This window comes from Eptesicus fuscus, chromosome 2 (assembly GCF_027574615.1).
Source record: "Eptesicus fuscus isolate TK198812 chromosome 2, DD_ASM_mEF_20220401, whole genome shotgun sequence".
In the NCBI taxonomy this organism is placed as follows: Eukaryota; Metazoa; Chordata; class Mammalia; order Chiroptera; family Vespertilionidae; genus Eptesicus; species Eptesicus fuscus.
The window spans coordinates 83,040,285-83,058,914 of record NC_072474.1 but is presented as its reverse complement, the minus strand read 5'-3'; the positions used below and the strand labels follow the sequence as shown (position 1 = coordinate 83,058,914).

General features: G+C 40.3%; 1 protein-coding gene across 2 annotated transcripts in view; it reads left to right on the top strand.

Annotated features, from left to right (window-relative positions):
• The window catches only part of POLR2B (RNA polymerase II subunit B), a 45,632-nt gene that overhangs the window by 20,704 nt on the left and 6,298 nt on the right, over window positions 1–18,630 (top strand). For both annotated transcript variants that reach the window (XM_008140335.3, XM_054728796.1), the window contains 8 exons: window positions 2,205–2,348; window positions 2,584–2,723; window positions 2,824–2,935; window positions 7,205–7,359; window positions 8,587–8,785; window positions 9,104–9,272; window positions 16,941–17,037; window positions 18,054–18,148. In XM_008140335.3, the coding sequence (XP_008138557.1) occupies window positions 2,205–2,348; window positions 2,584–2,723; window positions 2,824–2,935; window positions 7,205–7,359; window positions 8,587–8,785; window positions 9,104–9,272; window positions 16,941–17,037; window positions 18,054–18,148 (1,111 nt within the window). The remainder of the gene's footprint in view (window positions 1–2,204; window positions 2,349–2,583; window positions 2,724–2,823; window positions 2,936–7,204; window positions 7,360–8,586; window positions 8,786–9,103; window positions 9,273–16,940; window positions 17,038–18,053; window positions 18,149–18,630) is intronic.

Genomic DNA, 18,630 nt, shown 5'->3' with positions numbered 1-18,630 from the left:
GGTGTTTGTGATGCTGGATTCACAAACACGAATGAGATACTATTCAAGCTTTCAAGGAGCTCACCATCTATCAGAGGAGACAGATTCATCTGTATACAGCCTACTAGGCTGTGGGCTGCATTATGATAAATGCCACGTTGCCAGTTCAGTTCAGTGGATGGTTATTGGAACTTTTGATGAGCCAGTCACTGTGCAACACACTTGAGTTACACACATGAATGAAACATGATCCCTGATCTGCAGTAATTTACCATCTGTACTCATAGATAGATGTAAACAGATAGTTACAACATGGTGCAGTAAGTAGTATAATGAAGGATGTGCACAACCTGTCTGTGGGAATGCTGCAGAAAATCACTTTATGCAGCTTGAGAGGGTGAAAAGTCTTTCTTTAGCAAGTAACACCTAGCCGAATCTTGAAGGGTAATTGGGAAATAGTCCAAGCCTGGGAGGAGTGGAGAACCAGTGGCTCACAGGAAACTTGGAGAAAATTTCTTAATATCCTGAACAAAGGGATGGAGAAAGGAATGAGTGAATGTAGGAGGAGCTAGAGCAGTGTAGGATTTTCAACTCCAAGTGGGAGAATTAGGAAGATGAGGTTGGAGAGGGGAGCTGGGAACAGCTCATTGAAGGGAATGACATACTCATTTTTGATTTTTAGGTAAAGTCGCAGTAATTGGCAGTGTGGAGAAAAGATTTGAGAAGGTTACACTTGGTGGGAGGAAGATTGTTGCAACAGGCTTAGTGAGAAATAACTAGGGCCTTGACCAGACTGTCTTGTAGATGGAGTCAAATGTGAGAAATATTTAGGAAGTGCATTTTGTAAGACTTCGTGATTGATTAGCTAAGTGTGGCTTGGTGGTTGGATGTTGACTTATGAACCAGGAGGTCATGGTTCAGTTCCAGGTCAGGGTATGTGCTAGGGTTGCAGGCTCGGTCTCCAGTGTGGGGGGTGGCTGGTCGGTGATTCTCTCTTATAATTGATGTTTCAGTCTCTCTATTCCTCTCACTTTCTCTCTGAAATCAGTAAAAAATATATTGAAAAAAGAAAACTCCATAGAGTATAGAAAAGGGAACAGTTCTTCCTGGAAGTGGGTCAGATGGCTTTTGTAGAGGTGGTAGCATTTCAGCAAGCAGAATAGAATGGGGAAGTGCATTCCATTCTGTGGCAATAGCATGGACAAAGGTGTGGAGGTGAGAGGGTGTTTGGCAATGTTGATGAGTTTAGGAGTTTGGAGACTGGTAGGGGAAGGTCCTTTGGAACTTTGTTGAGAAGAATTTTAATGTCATGCTCCTCTCTAGTTGGTGGGGAGCTGTTTTAAAATTGTATAAATGGGTGAGAGATGTGAACATATCTGTGTTTTAATCTGTAACTAGGAGTATAGGTCGGGGGGACATTGCAGGGACTTGTGAGGTGTTGGCAGTAGTATAGGTAAGAGGTAAGGGGCTAGTGTATTTCTGAGACATTGGGAATGGAGGGATTGGGTTTTTGAGGAAATTTGAAAATAGAATTGACAGGATAATGTTTATTGATGTGTGATACGAGGAAGTCAGAGGCAAAAAACTATTTTGAGATTTCTGGATTGGAAGATTAAGGGAAGGATGATGCCATCAACCTTGAGGGGAGACTTAGGAAGAGGAAGGAGGTTTGGGTTGTTGTAGGGCTAGGGAAGATAGTGATTTGTTATTGGGCATATTGAGCTTGTATTGCTTACTCTGTATGCCTTTAAATGTTACCTTATAAGTATTACCTTGCTTAATATCCTGTAAATTTTGAATCTCCTTATTGGATTTAGAGGTCTCAGGATGGATTAGAGATGTCTGCTATGGTCAAAGGAATGTGAGTGGATAACTTGATATATGCCAAGTACTGTTTTAGGCACTGGGATGCAGAGAATAAAACAAAAATCCCCACCCTTGTGTAACTAATGACCTAGTGGTTGGAGACAGACCATAAAGAAAACATGTGGTATGGTGGTATGTTAGAACTATATATTAAATATTTACCATTCCTGTTTAAGTTATGGAAGTTATGGGGGTGCACAAGATTATCCAGGGAAAGATGGAGAAAGGAGGGATGGGCTCAATTTCAAGCTCAGTGGATTATCTGTAAAAATATGACTTTGCCTCATTCTAGTATTTGCCAAAAATGTGATAGTTTTACAGAAATGCCCAAACTTAAAAGATTTGCCATTGTGTTGTAGGTATTAAACCGCCTGACATTTGCATCTACTCTTTCTCACCTGCGTCGTTTAAATTCTCCAATTGGTAGAGATGGCAAGCTGGCAAAACCAAGACAGTTGCATAATACATTGTGGGGAATGGTGTGTCCTGCTGAGACTCCAGAGGTAATGCATTAAAATTTGTGTTCAGAACAAAGAGTCTGCCAATAATTATATAGGATATAATTATTTTCAGAGTGAGTTTTTATGTAATCATGTAGTGTGGTTTAGAACTAAGATAATTTTGTTCTTAGAAAGTAGAAGTAAATCCTGAAATCAAATTGAAGGAAAAGTGTTTATGGAAAATCATTTTGGTACTTTGCTAAAGCAGTGTGGCTAATACTTTGTTTGTCATTTTAAGGGCCATGCTGTAGGACTTGTGAAGAATTTAGCCCTGATGGCTTATATTTCAGTTGGATCTCAACCTTCTCCAATTCTGGAATTTTTAGAAGAATGGAGTATGGAAAATTTAGAAGAAATTTCTCCTGCAGCTATTGCTGAGTGTGTATAAATGTAATTTTTAAAAAAGCTATTATTAATCTTTGGTTATAGCTTAATATAGAGTTACTAAATGCAAAATGCTTTTGGTTTTGTATTTTAGTGCAACCAAGATTTTTGTTAATGGCTGCTGGGTTGGAATACATAAAGATCCTGAACAACTTATGAACACTCTAAGGAAATTGCGGCGTCAGATGGACATCATTGTTTCTGAAGTAAGAGTCTTTAATTAATAGGCCAGGATCTGTGGGATTTCTAAACAGGGAATAACACTAGAGAAAATTATCTTTGTATTGGCGTCTTTCTTTAACTGATTTCTCTTTAATTGTAAACTACATTGTCAAAAGTGTAGGTAATGTTTTGATCTAAATTCAATTAGTAAAAGGTATTGCTTGCTCTAAGGCTTTAGATATATGCTTCTAAAAATTTGACATGTAAATTTAAGTTATTAAATTATATTTTAGAACTCAAATTATATTTTAAAGTAAAAGGAATTTTTTTGAGGATCTTTTTGTAAGGCTGACAACAATGCTTTTAAAAGGAATAAGCACGTCTGATTCTTTGTCTAAATTCAGAAATTCATACCAATAATAGACAAATATGTAAATTGATCATATCTCTGTGATGCCCACAGCCAATCAGGAGTGAGTATGCAAATTAACCCTACAAAGATGGCGGGCCTTTGGGCAGCCTGCACGTGCTGAGCAGCCAGCGTGGGGTGGGACACCCACCCATCCTCTGCGTAGCCGGGGTGACTTGGCGGGTGTCCCCAGGACCCTGCCCACTTCAAGCCTGTGGCCAGCGCACATGTGCTGGCGCTGAGTGGGCCGCGGTGCCCGGGACGCCACTGGAGTGTCTGGTCCTGTCAGCCCCGCCTGGAGGCCCAGGTGGCTGGAGATCGCAGTCCTTTTGGTTTGTGCAGCCCCTGGACCGGAAGCGGAAACCAAGAGCGCAGGGAGCTCCAGGAATCCTGGGAATCGTAGTTCTGGTGACAGCCCCTGGACTGGAAGCGGAAGCCCAGAGCAGGGGGAGCACCAGGAATGCTAGGAATTGTACTTCTGGTGGCAGACATGTTGTGGGATTTCCTAGACACTAGAGCAAAGTGAGTCTGGAGCAAGTTACTGTTGTGGGTGGGGGATGGAGGGAAAGCAAAGGTGAGGGACATAAGTAAAGTCAGAGTGTCGAGGAAAAATTAAAGGGAAGATATTCTGCAACTTCTAGGAAATCTCCACCAATGGAGCAAAGAAAAAAAAAGACCTCTATTATTCTGCGAGCACCAAACCAAACTGGGTTGGGGTCTCAGACAATTCGCTCATAGAAACTCCCGAATTGGAGAGGGCTCCCCTGAGGGCTCCCAGATTGGAGAGGGTGCAGGTCGGGCTAAGGGACCTACCCCCCTTCCGTACACGAATCTTCGTGCACTGGGCCCCTACTTCATTCATAAAGAGTGATACACCTCTAATAGATTGTCATATTTAGTTGGGTATTGAAATACTTTGGGATAAGGATGGATTTTTAAAAAAATCATTAAAATGTAGTATATACTTTATTACTCTCCAAAATAGAACTTTTGCTTTTAGTGTACTGTATTAGGGATATGGCTCAGGCTTTTGATTCTCCCAAATCTACCCTTGGGGTCTGTTTAGGTGAAAGTGGACTTGAAAGAAAGCTACAATACACTTCAGCCAATAGTTGGCCATCTTTTTACCTAGCAAAGCAGAGAAGAGAGTTTTGTGGCTCCAGACTTTCCTCTAGAAGGCAGACACCCTAGGTTTTGACCCAGGCATTTTCACAGCTTGAAGGCAGTTTCATTTGAGGGCAGGCAGGGCTAAGAGAAAGCCTAAGAAACAAAATTGGCTGTATTTTTATGATTGAGAACTTTGTTAATGCCATGTTTTTCTGCTGAGAGCCTCCTTTAGATTTTCTGTATTCTCTGAGGTAAAATTAAATTCCTCATGCTGTTTTAGGCCTTTTTACTTTCAATGGGCCCATACCTTAAACCTAGAATATTTCTGCTCCCTGTCCCCCAATGGCTCCTCAAAAACAGGCTGAAAGGAGAAAGGTAGCTTATTATTTTTTCAGGTAAATCTCATTTATTCTGCAAAACATATATTAACACTCATCTTTTTCAGGATACCTTACCTGACCTCCCAGTTTGACTTAGATCAAGACAGACATTTTCTATAAAGGCCAGATATTAAATATTTCAGGCTTTGTTTACAATACAGTGTCTGTTGTGTATTCAACCCTGCTGTTGTAGTGAAAAGCAGTCACAGACAAAATGCGAACGAATAAAACTTTATTTACAAAAATAGATGGGAGGTGAGGGCAGATTTGACCTGTAGGCTGTTTTCTGACCCCAACATTAAGATGTCTGACTCACGCACTACACTATTAACTCAGAGACAGGAAATATGTCTTACTGTGACTGTTATTTTCCACTTTGAGCATGGTGCCTGACATATAGTAGATTTTTTTTTTCTCCAGAGAGGAAGGGAGAGGGAGAGAGAGATAGAAATACCAATGGTGAGAGAGAATCATTGATTGGTTGCCTCCCGCACACCCCCTACTGGGGTTCAAGCCTGCAACCCTTGCATGTGCCCTTGACCGGAATCGAACCCGGGACCCTTCAGTCCGCAGGCTGACACTCTATCCACTGAGCCAAACCAGCTAGGGCATATAATAGATCTTGAAAGTTTGTTGAACATTATAAATGGACCTGTGTAGGCACTTTAGAAGTTGTCTGGTACTTTTTCTTTTCCTTCATATTTTCTGATAACCAGAAGTTCTCATTTTACCCATTTCTAACTTGAATCATCTATTAGGCTTGTTCGGCTTTCCTGTCAGTAGTCCTCTGTATACCTACAAAAGAACACCTGTTTCCTTTGGAATGTAAGATACTGTTTGGCCTTTGGGAGGACACACTCAATTTATGTCCTCCTGGTAAGTTAATAGAGCTATATTCTACTAGGAATTCTCTAAGGATTCAAGGCAGTGCATTGAAAGCAAGGTCTTTTCTGGGACTTGAGAATGCCACTCGTCATGTTTTGCTCATAGACACAATGTTTCTCCTCAGATTGTTTTCTAAGGACAGGAAGTGGGCTAAGAACTTGGAACATTTTCTTTTTATTGGCTTTGACTCTAGTTTTGAGGAACTTGATGTTTTTGATAAAGCTTTTATTATTTTTACTATTGTTTTTAAACTGAGTAATCCAGATCTTTTCTTAAATAGACCCAATCTTTTCTTTAATAAAAGTATCCAGATGTGATTTCACTTTTTAAAAGTACTTTTGTGGAGAAATAATAGCAATAGAATATGTTTCCATTTTTCAACTCCTTGGCAATTTATTTCATAGTTGACTTCCAAGATTACTAGTATATATTAGATTTAGGCAATTCACTTGAAAATCTTTTTTCCTTTTGACTTACTTTTTAATAAATGTATGTGTACTCCAAGTTCTGCAGTGCTTTTAATAATTATGTTCTTTATTGAAAATTTTTGATATTGTCTAGGAATATATATTTAGCACTATTCAGTAGAAATACAATGTTAGCTACATATTCATTTAAAATTTTTTTAGTTGCTATATTATAAAAGTAAAAAACGAGTGAAAATAATTTAAATAATATATTATTTGACCCGATACATCTAAAACATTAAAATTTCAACGTATATTCAAAATGAATATTAACGAAAGTTTTTACATTTTTTTTCTGGTACTACCTTTGAAATGCAGTGTTTAGTTTATACTTACAGCCTGTCTCATTTCCCATTGGTCACATTTCAGGTGCTCAGTAGTCACATGTGGCTGGCAATTGACTACTGCATTGGACGGCTAGACTGTAAGCCAGGCGTCCTCAAACTACGGCCCGCTGGCCACATGCGGCTGTTTTTGCCGTTTTGTTTTTTTACTTCAAAATAAGATATGTGCAGTGTGCATAGGAATTTGTTCATAGTTTTTTTTAAACTATAGTCCGGCCCTCCAACGGTCTGAGGGACAGTGAACTGGCCCCCTATTTAAAAAGTTTGAGGACCCCTGCGCCATTTGTCTAATAGGTGACTGGGAGGAGTCAAGCTTATTCCTGGGAAAGTATTGTCAAGGCAAAGTGATACAGGGCTGGTTATTGAAAGGTTACAGAGTGAAGTATATGTGATTATAAAAGAAACAAAATAAAAAATTGTCATTTACTAGTGTTTGTGATACCTGAAACAGTTTTTTATTTTACTTTATCTTGCATGACATTATTACCAGATGTTGTTGTTCAGGTCTATAATTACCAAGGTTAAATATTTATCCTTTATAAAATTTTACATTATACCTAGCCTTTTAATGTATTAAACAATGGTAATCTATTAAGATTTGTCCATTTTATTTGACAAGTGGGTACTCCTGGAATTCATTAGGAGCTTTATTGTATTTTTAGCTAAGCCTTAATGATAGAGAAAATAACAGTCCATGCGACTTTTGTTTTTTTACATCTAGGTTTCTATGATCAGAGATATTAGAGAGAGGGAGATTCGGATCTATACAGACGCAGGTCGTATTTGTAGACCACTTCTGATTGTGGAAAAACAAAAGCTTCTTTTGAAGAAGAGACATATTGATCAATTGAAAGAGAGAGAATATAACAACTACAGGTAAGTACATGCAGTGAGAAAAAAGTTGAGATACAATTCACATACAATAAAATTAATGATTTTCAAGTATATAGTTCAGTGGTTTTTAGTATATTCACAAGGTTGTGCAACCATCACCACTATCTAATTCCAGAATATTTTCATTGACCCAAAAAGAAACTATTCATTAGCAGTGATATTTAAAAATATACATATTTTTTATTGATTTCAGAGAGGAAGGGAGAGGGAGAGAGAGATAGAAACATCAATGATGAGAGCGAATCATTGATCGGCTGCCTCCTGCATGCCCCACACTGGGGATTGAGTCTGAAACCCGGACATGTACCCTGACCAGGAATTGAATCCTGACCTCCTGGTTCGTAGACTGACGCTCAACCACTGAGCCATGCCAGCTGGGCGAGTGATATATCCTATCTATCTATATATATAAAAAGCCAGTGAACCGTAATTGCCAGAATGACCGGTCGCTATGACACCCACTGTGGCCAGCAAACCGGCTGATCAGGGGGTGGGGCCGGTGGCCAACCTCCCGCAGCCCCTCCCCTGGGCTGGCCCGCCCCCCCCAACCCCCAATAGGACTCTCCCATGCTGATTAAGGGCAGTGTTGGCCAGCCAAACCTCGCCCCCCCTGCCGTCCCCCCTAGCCCCGCCCCTGATCGGCCCACCCCACCACGATAGGCCTGCAGCCCTTTCCCCTGGCTGGCCCTGCCTCTGATCGCACCCCCCACCTCAACAGGGGCAGGGCCAGCTGGATAACCTCCCGAAGCCCCTCCCCCAGCTGGCCCCGCCCATGATTGCCCCACCCCAATAGGGGCGGGGCTGGCTGGCCAACCTATAGCTCCTCCCCCACACCTGGCCCCACCCCAGATTGGCCCCCCTGACCCCAATTGGCCCCCTTGTCCTGATCAGGGGCAGGGCCGGCGGGGCAACCACCCATGGCCCCTCCTTCAGGCTGCAGGCCCCTGATCGTCACCCCCAACCCCAATCGGGGGCGGGGCATGCTGTCCAATCACCCGTGGTCCCTCCAGCCGGCCCAGCTCTGATCGGCTCCATTTGGGGCTAGGCCAGCCGGACCCCACCTGTGCATTAATTCATGCACTGGGCCTTTAGTACTAGTAATAAGAAACCACAGTCTCTTCTGTGATTTTGGGATACTTTTTATTAGGTAGAATGCCTAGTTAAAAGAGTTCAGGAATTAAGGAAATTAAGAGAATTATTCTTTTTTAGTTGGCAGGATCTTGTGGCCAGTGGGGTAGTGGAATATATTGATACTCTAGAAGAAGAAACAGTGATGCTGGCAATGACTCCAGATGATTTACAAGAGAAAGAAGTAGCTTATTGTTCCACATATACACACTGTGAGATTCACCCATCAATGATTCTTGGTGTCTGTGCATCTATTATTCCATTTCCTGATCATAATCAGGTTGGTAGCCATTTTTAACTTCTTACTTGTGAGGAATTAGGGGAAATAGAATAAAAGTTAGAGATTAGTCTCTAGTTTTTAAAGAAAAGCCTTTTAATGAAAGGCTGCAAACTCCTATAGAATCAGCATTTAACATGCTTATTCTTGTGTTTCATTGTTAGAAGCCATAATTAACTATTCCAAAGGGTTATCACTTACCTTTCAGAAAACCCCCCAGAAACTTTACCAATCCTTCTGATTTATGTCATAACCTGTAGAGTCTGTTCTTTTAGGAATAATTACATTTTTATTGATTCTGCTGTTCATTTCTACCTTTAGTCCCCTAGGAACACATATCAGTCTGCTATGGGTAAGCAGGCCATGGGAGTTTATATCACCAACTTTCACGTCCGTATGGATACATTGGCCCATGTTCTCTATTATCCTCAAAAACCGCTTGTGACTACACGGTCTATGGAATATCTACGATTTAGAGAGCTGCCAGCGGGTATGTTCAGTTTTGTTCTACGTTTTTTAAGGTCCTGTCATGCTTAAGGCACTTTTCTGGGTGCTTGGGAAGGTTAATAAAATGCATATGACATAGTCTCTTTTTCCATGGAATTTATAATGTGGTGGGAAGCATGAACACAATTAAATAAAAATGTAGATATGTCAAAAGTGTTATGATGGAGATACAGGGTCCTTTGGTAGCACAGAGGAAGGGAATGATGTATTCTTGTTGAAAATCTAGAGCCAGTTTCACGGGGAAGGTAGCATTTTAGACTAAAGTTGATGAAAGGATATTTGAATTTGAGAGAAGGTTTCAGCAGGGCCTAGATCCAGGAACACATGAGATATGGGAATAGTCAGTAGTCATGTCCTTTTAATATGACTGAAGTATAAGTGCATGTGAGTAAAGCTTGGTCTCACAGTGTGGAGGAGAGCAGGTTGAATTTCATTTTGTGAATGAGGACCTTTTTGAGCAAGGAAGTAATACAATTAGAATTTTATTTTAGGAATATCATGTGGCAGTCATCTGAGGAGTAGATCAGAGTCAGATACAATATTAGCACAGAGGTAATTTAGAGGTTTTTGCCTCGGTCTAAGTGAGAAATGGTAAGGTCCTAAAGAAATGAAAAAGACTAAGGGGTGATACATGTTAGAATACACATGATAGGACTTGTTGACAGATTGGATGTGGAACAATGAAGAGATGGTTCCGGGCTTGAGTGAGCAAGGAGAGAGAGGTGCTATTAATAAAATTGGTGCACATCAGAAGAAGGAAGAAGTTTTAGAGGTAAGATAAATTCAGTTTTTGACATGTTGATTTTGAGTTGCTACCAGAGTATCTAAGAAATGATCTTCCAATAGTGAGTTGCAAATATGGTTTAGAAGAAAGTCAGATCTAGAGCTGTTAAGTTTTTGATCTATTAATGGTAACTATAGATTACTATGAAATTGCTGAGGTTAAATTCAGAGTTAGAATACAGCCAGAGACAGAACTTTAGGCACCAGGAAAGGAAATCGGGAGAGGGGTTTTGAGTCGTAGCTGATAAAATAGGAGAATCAGGAGTTTGCCGGAGGAGATTCTCAAGGAGACTGGACAACAGACAAAAGGTTGCTGAGAAGCTTAAGGCTATGAGAGTGTTGAATATCAAAGGAGACAGCATAGTTCTTTGGCACAATTGTCTTGTTAGTATTATTAGCAGAATTTTGTCTTTGGGGGTAACATTTATTTAATAAAGTGTGCCTTGTAAGTAGTGCCTTTAAATTATTAACTACAATAAAGGATCTAACATTTTAATAACAGATTCTCACAGGTTAGAGAATGATTTATTTTTAAAGTCCTCCACAAGGGGTTACTCTTGTCTAGAACAGGGGTCCTCAAACTTTTTAAACAGGGGGCCAGTTCACTGTCCCTCAGACCGTTGGAGGGCCGAATTATAGTTTAAAAAAAACTATGAACAAATTCCTATGCACACTGCACATACCTTATTTTGAAGTAAAAAAACAAAACGGCAAAAACACCCGCATGTGGCCCGCGGGCCGTAGTTTGAGGACGCCTGGTCTAGAAAAACAAAATGATAGGTTTTCTACAGTACGCTCATATCTTTGGGCTTACAGTGCTGTGTTTTCTTCAACATTTAGATACTAGTTTCTTTATAGCTAGAGAAGAAAAGAAATATAAGTTAAGGGTTGGATTTGAAATAAAATGTTCCTTTGGTACTGAGATGAAGTGTTGAGGGCATGGCTGGTAGGAACTATATGCCTTTTAGTTCTGTTATTATTTCATGCCTTAATCATGTTATCTATTTTAAAAGCTTTTATTTTGAGATAATTTCAAACTTAAAGAAAAGTTGTAAGACTAGTACAAATAACTCCTATAAACTCTTCATCCAGATCTCCTAGTTCACATTTTACCACATTTGCCTTATTCTTTCCCTTTCCCTCTCTGAACCATTTGAAAATAAGTTGTAGACATGAAGCCACATCACTCTTTAATTCTTCAGTGTATGTTTTTTAAAACAAGGACGACTCCATACTGCAGTCTTCAAAATCAGGTGGTTAACATCAATACTCATCTAGTCATTTGTTGCCAGTTGTGCTCTTAATGTCCTGTTTGGGTCTAGGATCTAATTTAGGACTGTGCGTTGCAATAGTTGCATGTCTCTTTAGTCTCCTTAATCTGGAACAGTTCCTTAGTCTTTCCTTGTCTCATGACCTTGATGTCTTTGAAGAGTTCAGGCAAGTTACTTTGTACATTATCTCTCAAATTGGGTTTGACTGTTTTCCCTCATAATTATATTCAGGTTATGAATTTTTGGCAGAATTAGCATGGGAGCGATGCTGTATTCTTAGTGCATCATAGAAGGCCCCATAGTGATTTTAACTTTTATCATGTGGTCAAGATGGTATCTGTTCCTCCACTTTTCGTTAAATAAAGTATTTTATACTTTTAGTAAGTAATAAGTCTTTTGTGAGGATACACTTTGAGGCAATGTAAATATCCTGTTCCTTGCCCAACTTTCAGCGATTAGCTTACCATGATTGCTGCCAAATGGCAATTTTCTAATTCCATAATTTCTCCCATTTGGAGGCTGAAATTGTTCCAGATTTTCCAGTGGGAGCGTCTTCAAGATAACTCCTCATTATTCTTCAAGTACTTCCTTACATTTTGCCTCGGCTTGTGCTTTCCTCAGCTATTTCTCCTTTTAGTGAGGATAGTATGTAGAAACCAGAATTTGGGTGTGAGATATGCTACATGTTATTAGAATGTCATCTAAGTTCTCTCAACTGACAGAACTAGGAAAAAATATATATGCATATGCCCCCATACACACCCTGTTCTCTATTTAAAAAAATGTTTTTATTGATTTCAGAGAGAAGAAGGGAGGGGGGAAGAGGGATAGAAACATCATTGATGAAAGAGAATCATCGATTGGCTGCCTCCTATACACCCCCTACTGGGGATCAAGCCTGTAACACCGACATGTGCCCTGACTGGGAATTGAACCGTGACCTCCTGGTTTATAGGTCGATGCTCAACCACTGAGCCATGCTGGCCAGGCCTTTTCTCATTTTTATATCTCTTCTTGCTGGGGTTCTTGTTCCAGCATTAAGAAGGGTTCAGCAATCTGGAGAAAGGCCGTGTGTAACTGAAGTAAGAGTCCAGAGACAAAAGATAATTTTGAAAGGCATTGGGGGTCAGAGGAGCTTTAATTAAAGGAGCTAAGTTCTCCTTGTCTCAGGACCCCTTGCTTTTTATTAACACAATTTGTTATAAGGCAAGGTGGAGATATATACTTCAAAGGCCAGGGTTTCCATACAGAAGCATTATCAGATTGGGGAATAGCCTACGGCTGTTCAGGTGTTTGGCCAGTAGGAGGCAATGCCATGTAGATTAAGATGCCCTGAGCTGTCTGGCAGCAAACAATTATCTATTCAAATCTTTTTCAGGTTTGGGGAAATGCCTTTAGCCATTCCAACAGGCAATAACATGTGACTCAGCCCTTGTTGAGTCCCCAAGTTCCATCAACCTTTTGATGAAACTTGCAATTATGACATGCTGGAACTGACTTCCGGTATCTACTCGAGGCCTGGTGCACAACATTCATGCACGGGACAGAGGAGGGCGGGGGGTCCCTCAGCCCAGCCTGCGCCCTTTCACAGTTTGTGAGCCGTCGGTCGGACCACCAGGAGGCAGATACTCACTGCAGGAACTGCTGTGGAGAAAGGAGAGACTATCTCCACCACTGCTGCGCTTGCCAGCCATTAGCCTGGCTTCTGGCTGAGCAGCGCTCCCCCTGTGGGAGTGCACTGACCACCAGGGGCAGCTCCTGCATTGAGTGTCTGCCCCCTGGTGGTCAGTGCGTGTCATCGCGACCAGTTGTTCTGCAGTTTGGTTGATTTGCATATTTTTTATTATATAGGAGGATATATCAAAGAGTCATGAGTTCACACTTAATATCTCCCATCCCAATCCAACACCATAGTGTTTATTTTAGACTGCATTCTCCTATTGTCTTCAGTGTATTTACTTCTTTGCTCAATGTACTGATGGATCCAATCTCCTGACCATCCTGGCTGAATTTTTGGATCTGGCCCCTGCCTAACACACCAGCTGGCAGTGGCTAAATTCTGAGCCCTAACCAATGGGAATAGGCTCATCTGTTTATTATAAGGAATGTCTTTTAAAAAATATACATATATATATTTATTGATTTCAGAGGGAGAGAGAGATAGAAACATCAATGACGAGAGAATCATTGATTGGTTGCCGCCTGCATGCCCCCTACTGGGGATTGAGCCCACAACCTTGGGCATGTGCCTTTGACTGGAATCGAACCCGGGACCCTTCAGTCCACAGGCCGATGCTCTATCCACTGAGCCATACCGGCTAGGGCAGGAATGTCTTTTTGATTAGGATCATTCCTATTCCTGTAGAGTACTGTTATCTTGATTTATATCTTCTGCGAGCAGAGATCCTTGTGACAAGTTCACCTTGACTTAAAGTGGGTCGGGACTTAGAGCTGAGGCTTGAAGTGGGTGAGAACAAAGTGGCAGGAAGTGTTTGAACTTGGCTGGCAGGTGGGTTGCAATCCCAGATTTCAAATGTATATAGTCCTTGAGCTGACAGATATTTTTAACAAAGTTATTAATATTTATTGAGCATTCAGTTTGTGTGAAACACCATCCAGGGTGCTTTTATACATATTATTTCTAAGCATCATAAAAGCTTTTTGGTGTTTCTTCACCTGCAAAATGAAAACGATAATAGTACCTACATTATAAAGCTTTGGGGATGATTTAATGGTTAAATCCACTTGAAACTTGTAGCTTAGTGCCTAGCAGTAAGGGAGGAATAAATGTTAGTTGATTGGTAATAGTGATGGTTATGTCATCTCTGTTTTACAAATGTGGAGACAGGATCAGAAAGGTTATTTGCCTACAGTTACATCACTTAAAAATATAAATCCAGAATTTAAACTGGCTTATTTTTTTCCTTTTTGACCAGATGTGGCCTTGACCTGAACCCCCTCTCCCCCCATCTCCCTTTCTTATGCTCTTTCCTCTTCACTACATTGCTTCCTGATTTTGGACTTTTAAGCGAAGAAAAATTATTGGATACATAATTCAAAAGCTCACTGTTTTTAGCTAAACTTAGCTGATCTCTCATACCTGCCTAAATACCATGGATAAAGGTTGTAGGATGGAGGATGTTGCCTCCTGGGCTGTAGTAGATGTGGCCTATGCAGGCAATCTAGGGATTGTCACCCTCACAAGGGCCCATACAGTTGAGCACATAGGCTGTGCATACCTGGAGAAGAGTGGCCATAGAAGTGCTCCATGGAAACGTGGGGACTTTCTGGGGAAGTCTTCCCATGCCACGTTTCACAAGTGCCACATATCTCCTAGGATCACATAATTTCTACCCAGACCCTGAGATTTCTGAAAATTCGCAGTTCTTTTTAGGAACCCTCGCCTCCAGAATCCTACATTATGCTGCTTGACGGTGTGAAACTTAAAATTATTCTAGCTCTCCCAAAGAATGCATACAAAAGGATGATGACTAACGTGGATGTTACTAAATAGTTCTTAGAGGAGGAAATAATTTAGATTTCAAGAGGAGTTTTTATTGCGCACCTGAGAAGTGACTATTTGACTTTTCGGATCTCTTCTTGACTGCCTGCTACTGGGAGCTTTATCTCTGGCCTTTCCCAGGAAAGGCTCAGCTTCCCTGACACTACCCTTCTCTTGGAGAATTTCACTCCCCGCTTCCTCCCTGAGCAGAGGATTCTGTTTTTCTGCTCCCAGTGTAAATATACCAAGCTATTACTCTCAGAATAACAAATGTACTCTTGTTTCTGTGATCCTTTTTCCTTAGAGAGCAGACAAGGTTATATTTAGCACAAGTATTTATAGTGTTATCTGTTAAATGGGTTTGCAATCTCAAATTTGTACAAGGTTAAGCCGGATTGGTGAGTAGTAGGTGAGTGGAGAGAGGTTTTGCCTTTCTATTGGGTTTAGCCCTATTAAGCTTCAGCTGTGGTTGTGATGTGTATGTGCAGACCCAGTGATCTGATCAGAGCTGATCTTTCAAGTAAAGTTTGAAATCTAAGCTTTTGTGTGAATTTACTTTTTAAAATGTTAGGAAGGAATTCAGGTTAAAAACTAACTGGAATCAGCTACCTTGGGCCAGTGTGTTTAAAACAGCCAGTAGAAAGCTTTCTATGGCATAGCAGCCAGAGCTTATGAGGAGCAAATGTAGTTGTCAGGGAGGAGGACCTGCCCTTTGCATATATCTCTTTCTCCAAATCTGTTTCTAGTTTGGGTTGGGAATTAGAGACTTGGAGGAGTGTGTCTAAAGTGTCCCAGACCCAGTCCAGCAGCACTGCCACCCCTTACCTGCACTCCACTTGTTTAAACTTACATTCCTGCTGTACACATAAAGGAGTAAATGAATGGTCTGTCTTTCTATGAAGGGTAGGTTGTTTGAAAATTGAATTTAGCTTTAAGGAAGCAAATATAAAAGATTTATTATTCAGGATTCAGATAAACAGAACATCTGGTCATCCAGATTGTGGGTTCTTTATATTCTGTGGTCATAGTTTTTATTCCATATTTGAAATATTTAAGTCACGATATTATGTTAACTACCAGAGGCCCGATGCACGAAATTCATGCAAGAGTAGGCCTTCCTTCCCCTGGCACCTGGGACCCGGGCTTCCCTCTGGGCTTCCCTCCTCTGGCCACTGGCAGGCACCCGGGACCCGGGCTGCTTCCCTCCTCCAGCTGCTGGCAGGCACCCGGGATCCGGGCCGGCTTCCCTTGGGCGGCCCGCAGACACCTGGGACCCAGGCCGGCTTCCCTCTGGCCCCGGCTTTGTCAGGAAGGATGTCCCGAATGATGTCTGTAAGAGGTCCAGACTAATTAGCATATTATCCTTTATTATTATAGATAGCTTTAGAGTGTATTTTCATTTTTGGAAAATCTCTTGATTGACAAATATGTGGGTTATGTTAATTGAAACCGCTTTCACACTGAATAATAGTTCCTTATATTGTAATCTAGTGTGTTTTCAACTTTTTTCCTTCTTGATTACTTGTTTTTTTTTTACAGTCTCATCAAAAGTAGTCTTGGCAGCAGCAACTAAGAGTAAGATTGTGGTGGCTAAGATATAATAGCACTTTTTTGGTGGTGTAGGGAGAGGATCTAGGAGCAGAGTAGCGCTGGAAAGAAGTAGTACCAGGTTCAAACCTAAAAACAGAAATCAGCTTAGTGCTTTTCAACTTGGATCACGAATAAATTACTTAATTAGTGCTTTCTGATAATGAGAATAATAACTACCTTGTTTATGGCACAGGGTTACTGTGAGAATCATGAAACTTGGTTTGGGGAGTTACTTTATAAGTCAGAGGTAACTTGTATGTATAATCACTAATTATCAGAAAGGATACATTGGGAATGACCGCTCTTAGGGTTTGCTTGTGTTAAATGTTAAGCCATCAGAGTGGTTGCTCACAGACTGCTATTCCAGGAGGAGTGGACTTTGACAATTACCATGGTGAAAACCTTTGTGGCAAATATGGCGAAATAAAATTGATGTAGAAGAGGAGGGCAATTTTTCTTTGTTTCCCAGATGATGCTTTAATGTATGTTCTTCAATGCACCACAGGTATCAACTCAATTGTGGCCATTGCATCATACACTGGATATAATCAAGAAGACTCTGTTATCATGAATCGTTCAGCTGTAGACCGAGGCTTTTTCAGGTCAGCTATTTATAAAAGTTGTCAAACACAGATACAGTGGAAATACTAATATTTTAATAAAAAAAATTCTCTAAAAATAGGTTTGACTTTTCTATGTTCAGACTTTTTGGTGATTTTGAAGGTCAGCTGGAAGAAATTTTGATCTGACAGCAGATAAATTTTTCTGTTAAGAGACCTAATCTTTTGCCTCAATTCATGAAGCTTAGTGGCAATCTGGCAGGCACATGCTGTTGTGTGGATGCCTGTATAGAGTTTTGTGTGTGAAATGAATGCCTTACTCCAGAAAGCAGATGGCCTGGTTGATGGTCATGAACAACTGAAGACACTGCTTCCTGCATCTCAGGATTTTCAGATGCTAATATTTTGACCCCACCCCCACCCCTTTTGTAAGCAAATAACATGTTTGCATTTTGATATAGTAGAAACATCTAAGAAGTAAAAATAAATCTATAATCTTAGGACCATAAATAATTGTTAAAATTATTATGTGTGTGTTTTTTCCATCTTCTTTTCTATTATGCTGTTATTTTATTAACAAGCAATTTCAAATCCACTGCATATGAAGATTGGTTAAAAAACTGGGAATTTAGAAGAGGATGAATTTTTTCTTTCTGTGTGGTTTCAGATATAGCACTAGGACCAGAGGTTGGAAATTATAGCTTAATATGTCACAGACTTCTCATTTGAACTACTGGAACAGATCCTGGGTGACCATCTCTGGAGGTCCTATGGAAGGATTCTTATTTTGGGGAGGTTGGACTCAGTGACATTAGGTCCTTCCTGTTCTCACATGTAATTCCAGCTGTGTTCAGGTTATGGGTCAAGTGCTACATGTATGACCCATGTGACAGCATTTAGGACTTCACTTTGACCCTTAATATAGTTAAATAACTCTTACCCTCGATTCATGATTTAGATTATTTTCCAAATATCAATTAAGTAAAAATTATTGGTATATTCTAAGTCCTATTATTAGAGGAAAATAGAAGTTACCTTCAGAACTATGTGTTTTTTAGGTCTGTTTTCTATCGATCATACAAAGAACAGGAGTCTCAAAAAGGATTTGACCAAGAAGAAGTTTTTGAGAAGCCTACACGTGAAACATGCCAGGGTAAGTGATACTGGCATTTAAATTATGGAATTCAAACTTAGCATGGTTTTCCTAATTACTTTTTCTGGGGTTTATTACACCCCTTTAATTTTTTGCTGCATGGGAGTTGTTTTTATGTCATTCTTAGAACTCATATTTAAGAAAATATGCGTGTTTGCCAAAATATTTTGTACCTAGGAGTGGGCTTGGTACAAGTTCTTCTATCCTGGTAGATCCTGCTTTGAGGAGGGTATTTGGAAATCAGAGAGGTTGTGTGATATCATGGGACACACTCAGCTTCATTTTCACTTGTTCTGTGTGTGTCCTGTCCCTCAGTTTATGTATTAGCATGGGAACTCACTCCTCTCTTCACATAGTGGTGTGACCATATTTATCTACTCACAGTATTTGTATACATTTAACAAATAAATGAGAGGATACCTAGCTTTTTTTTTTTCTTTTTTCTAAAAACTCAAACTTCTTTTCTAGTTGTTACTATTTTC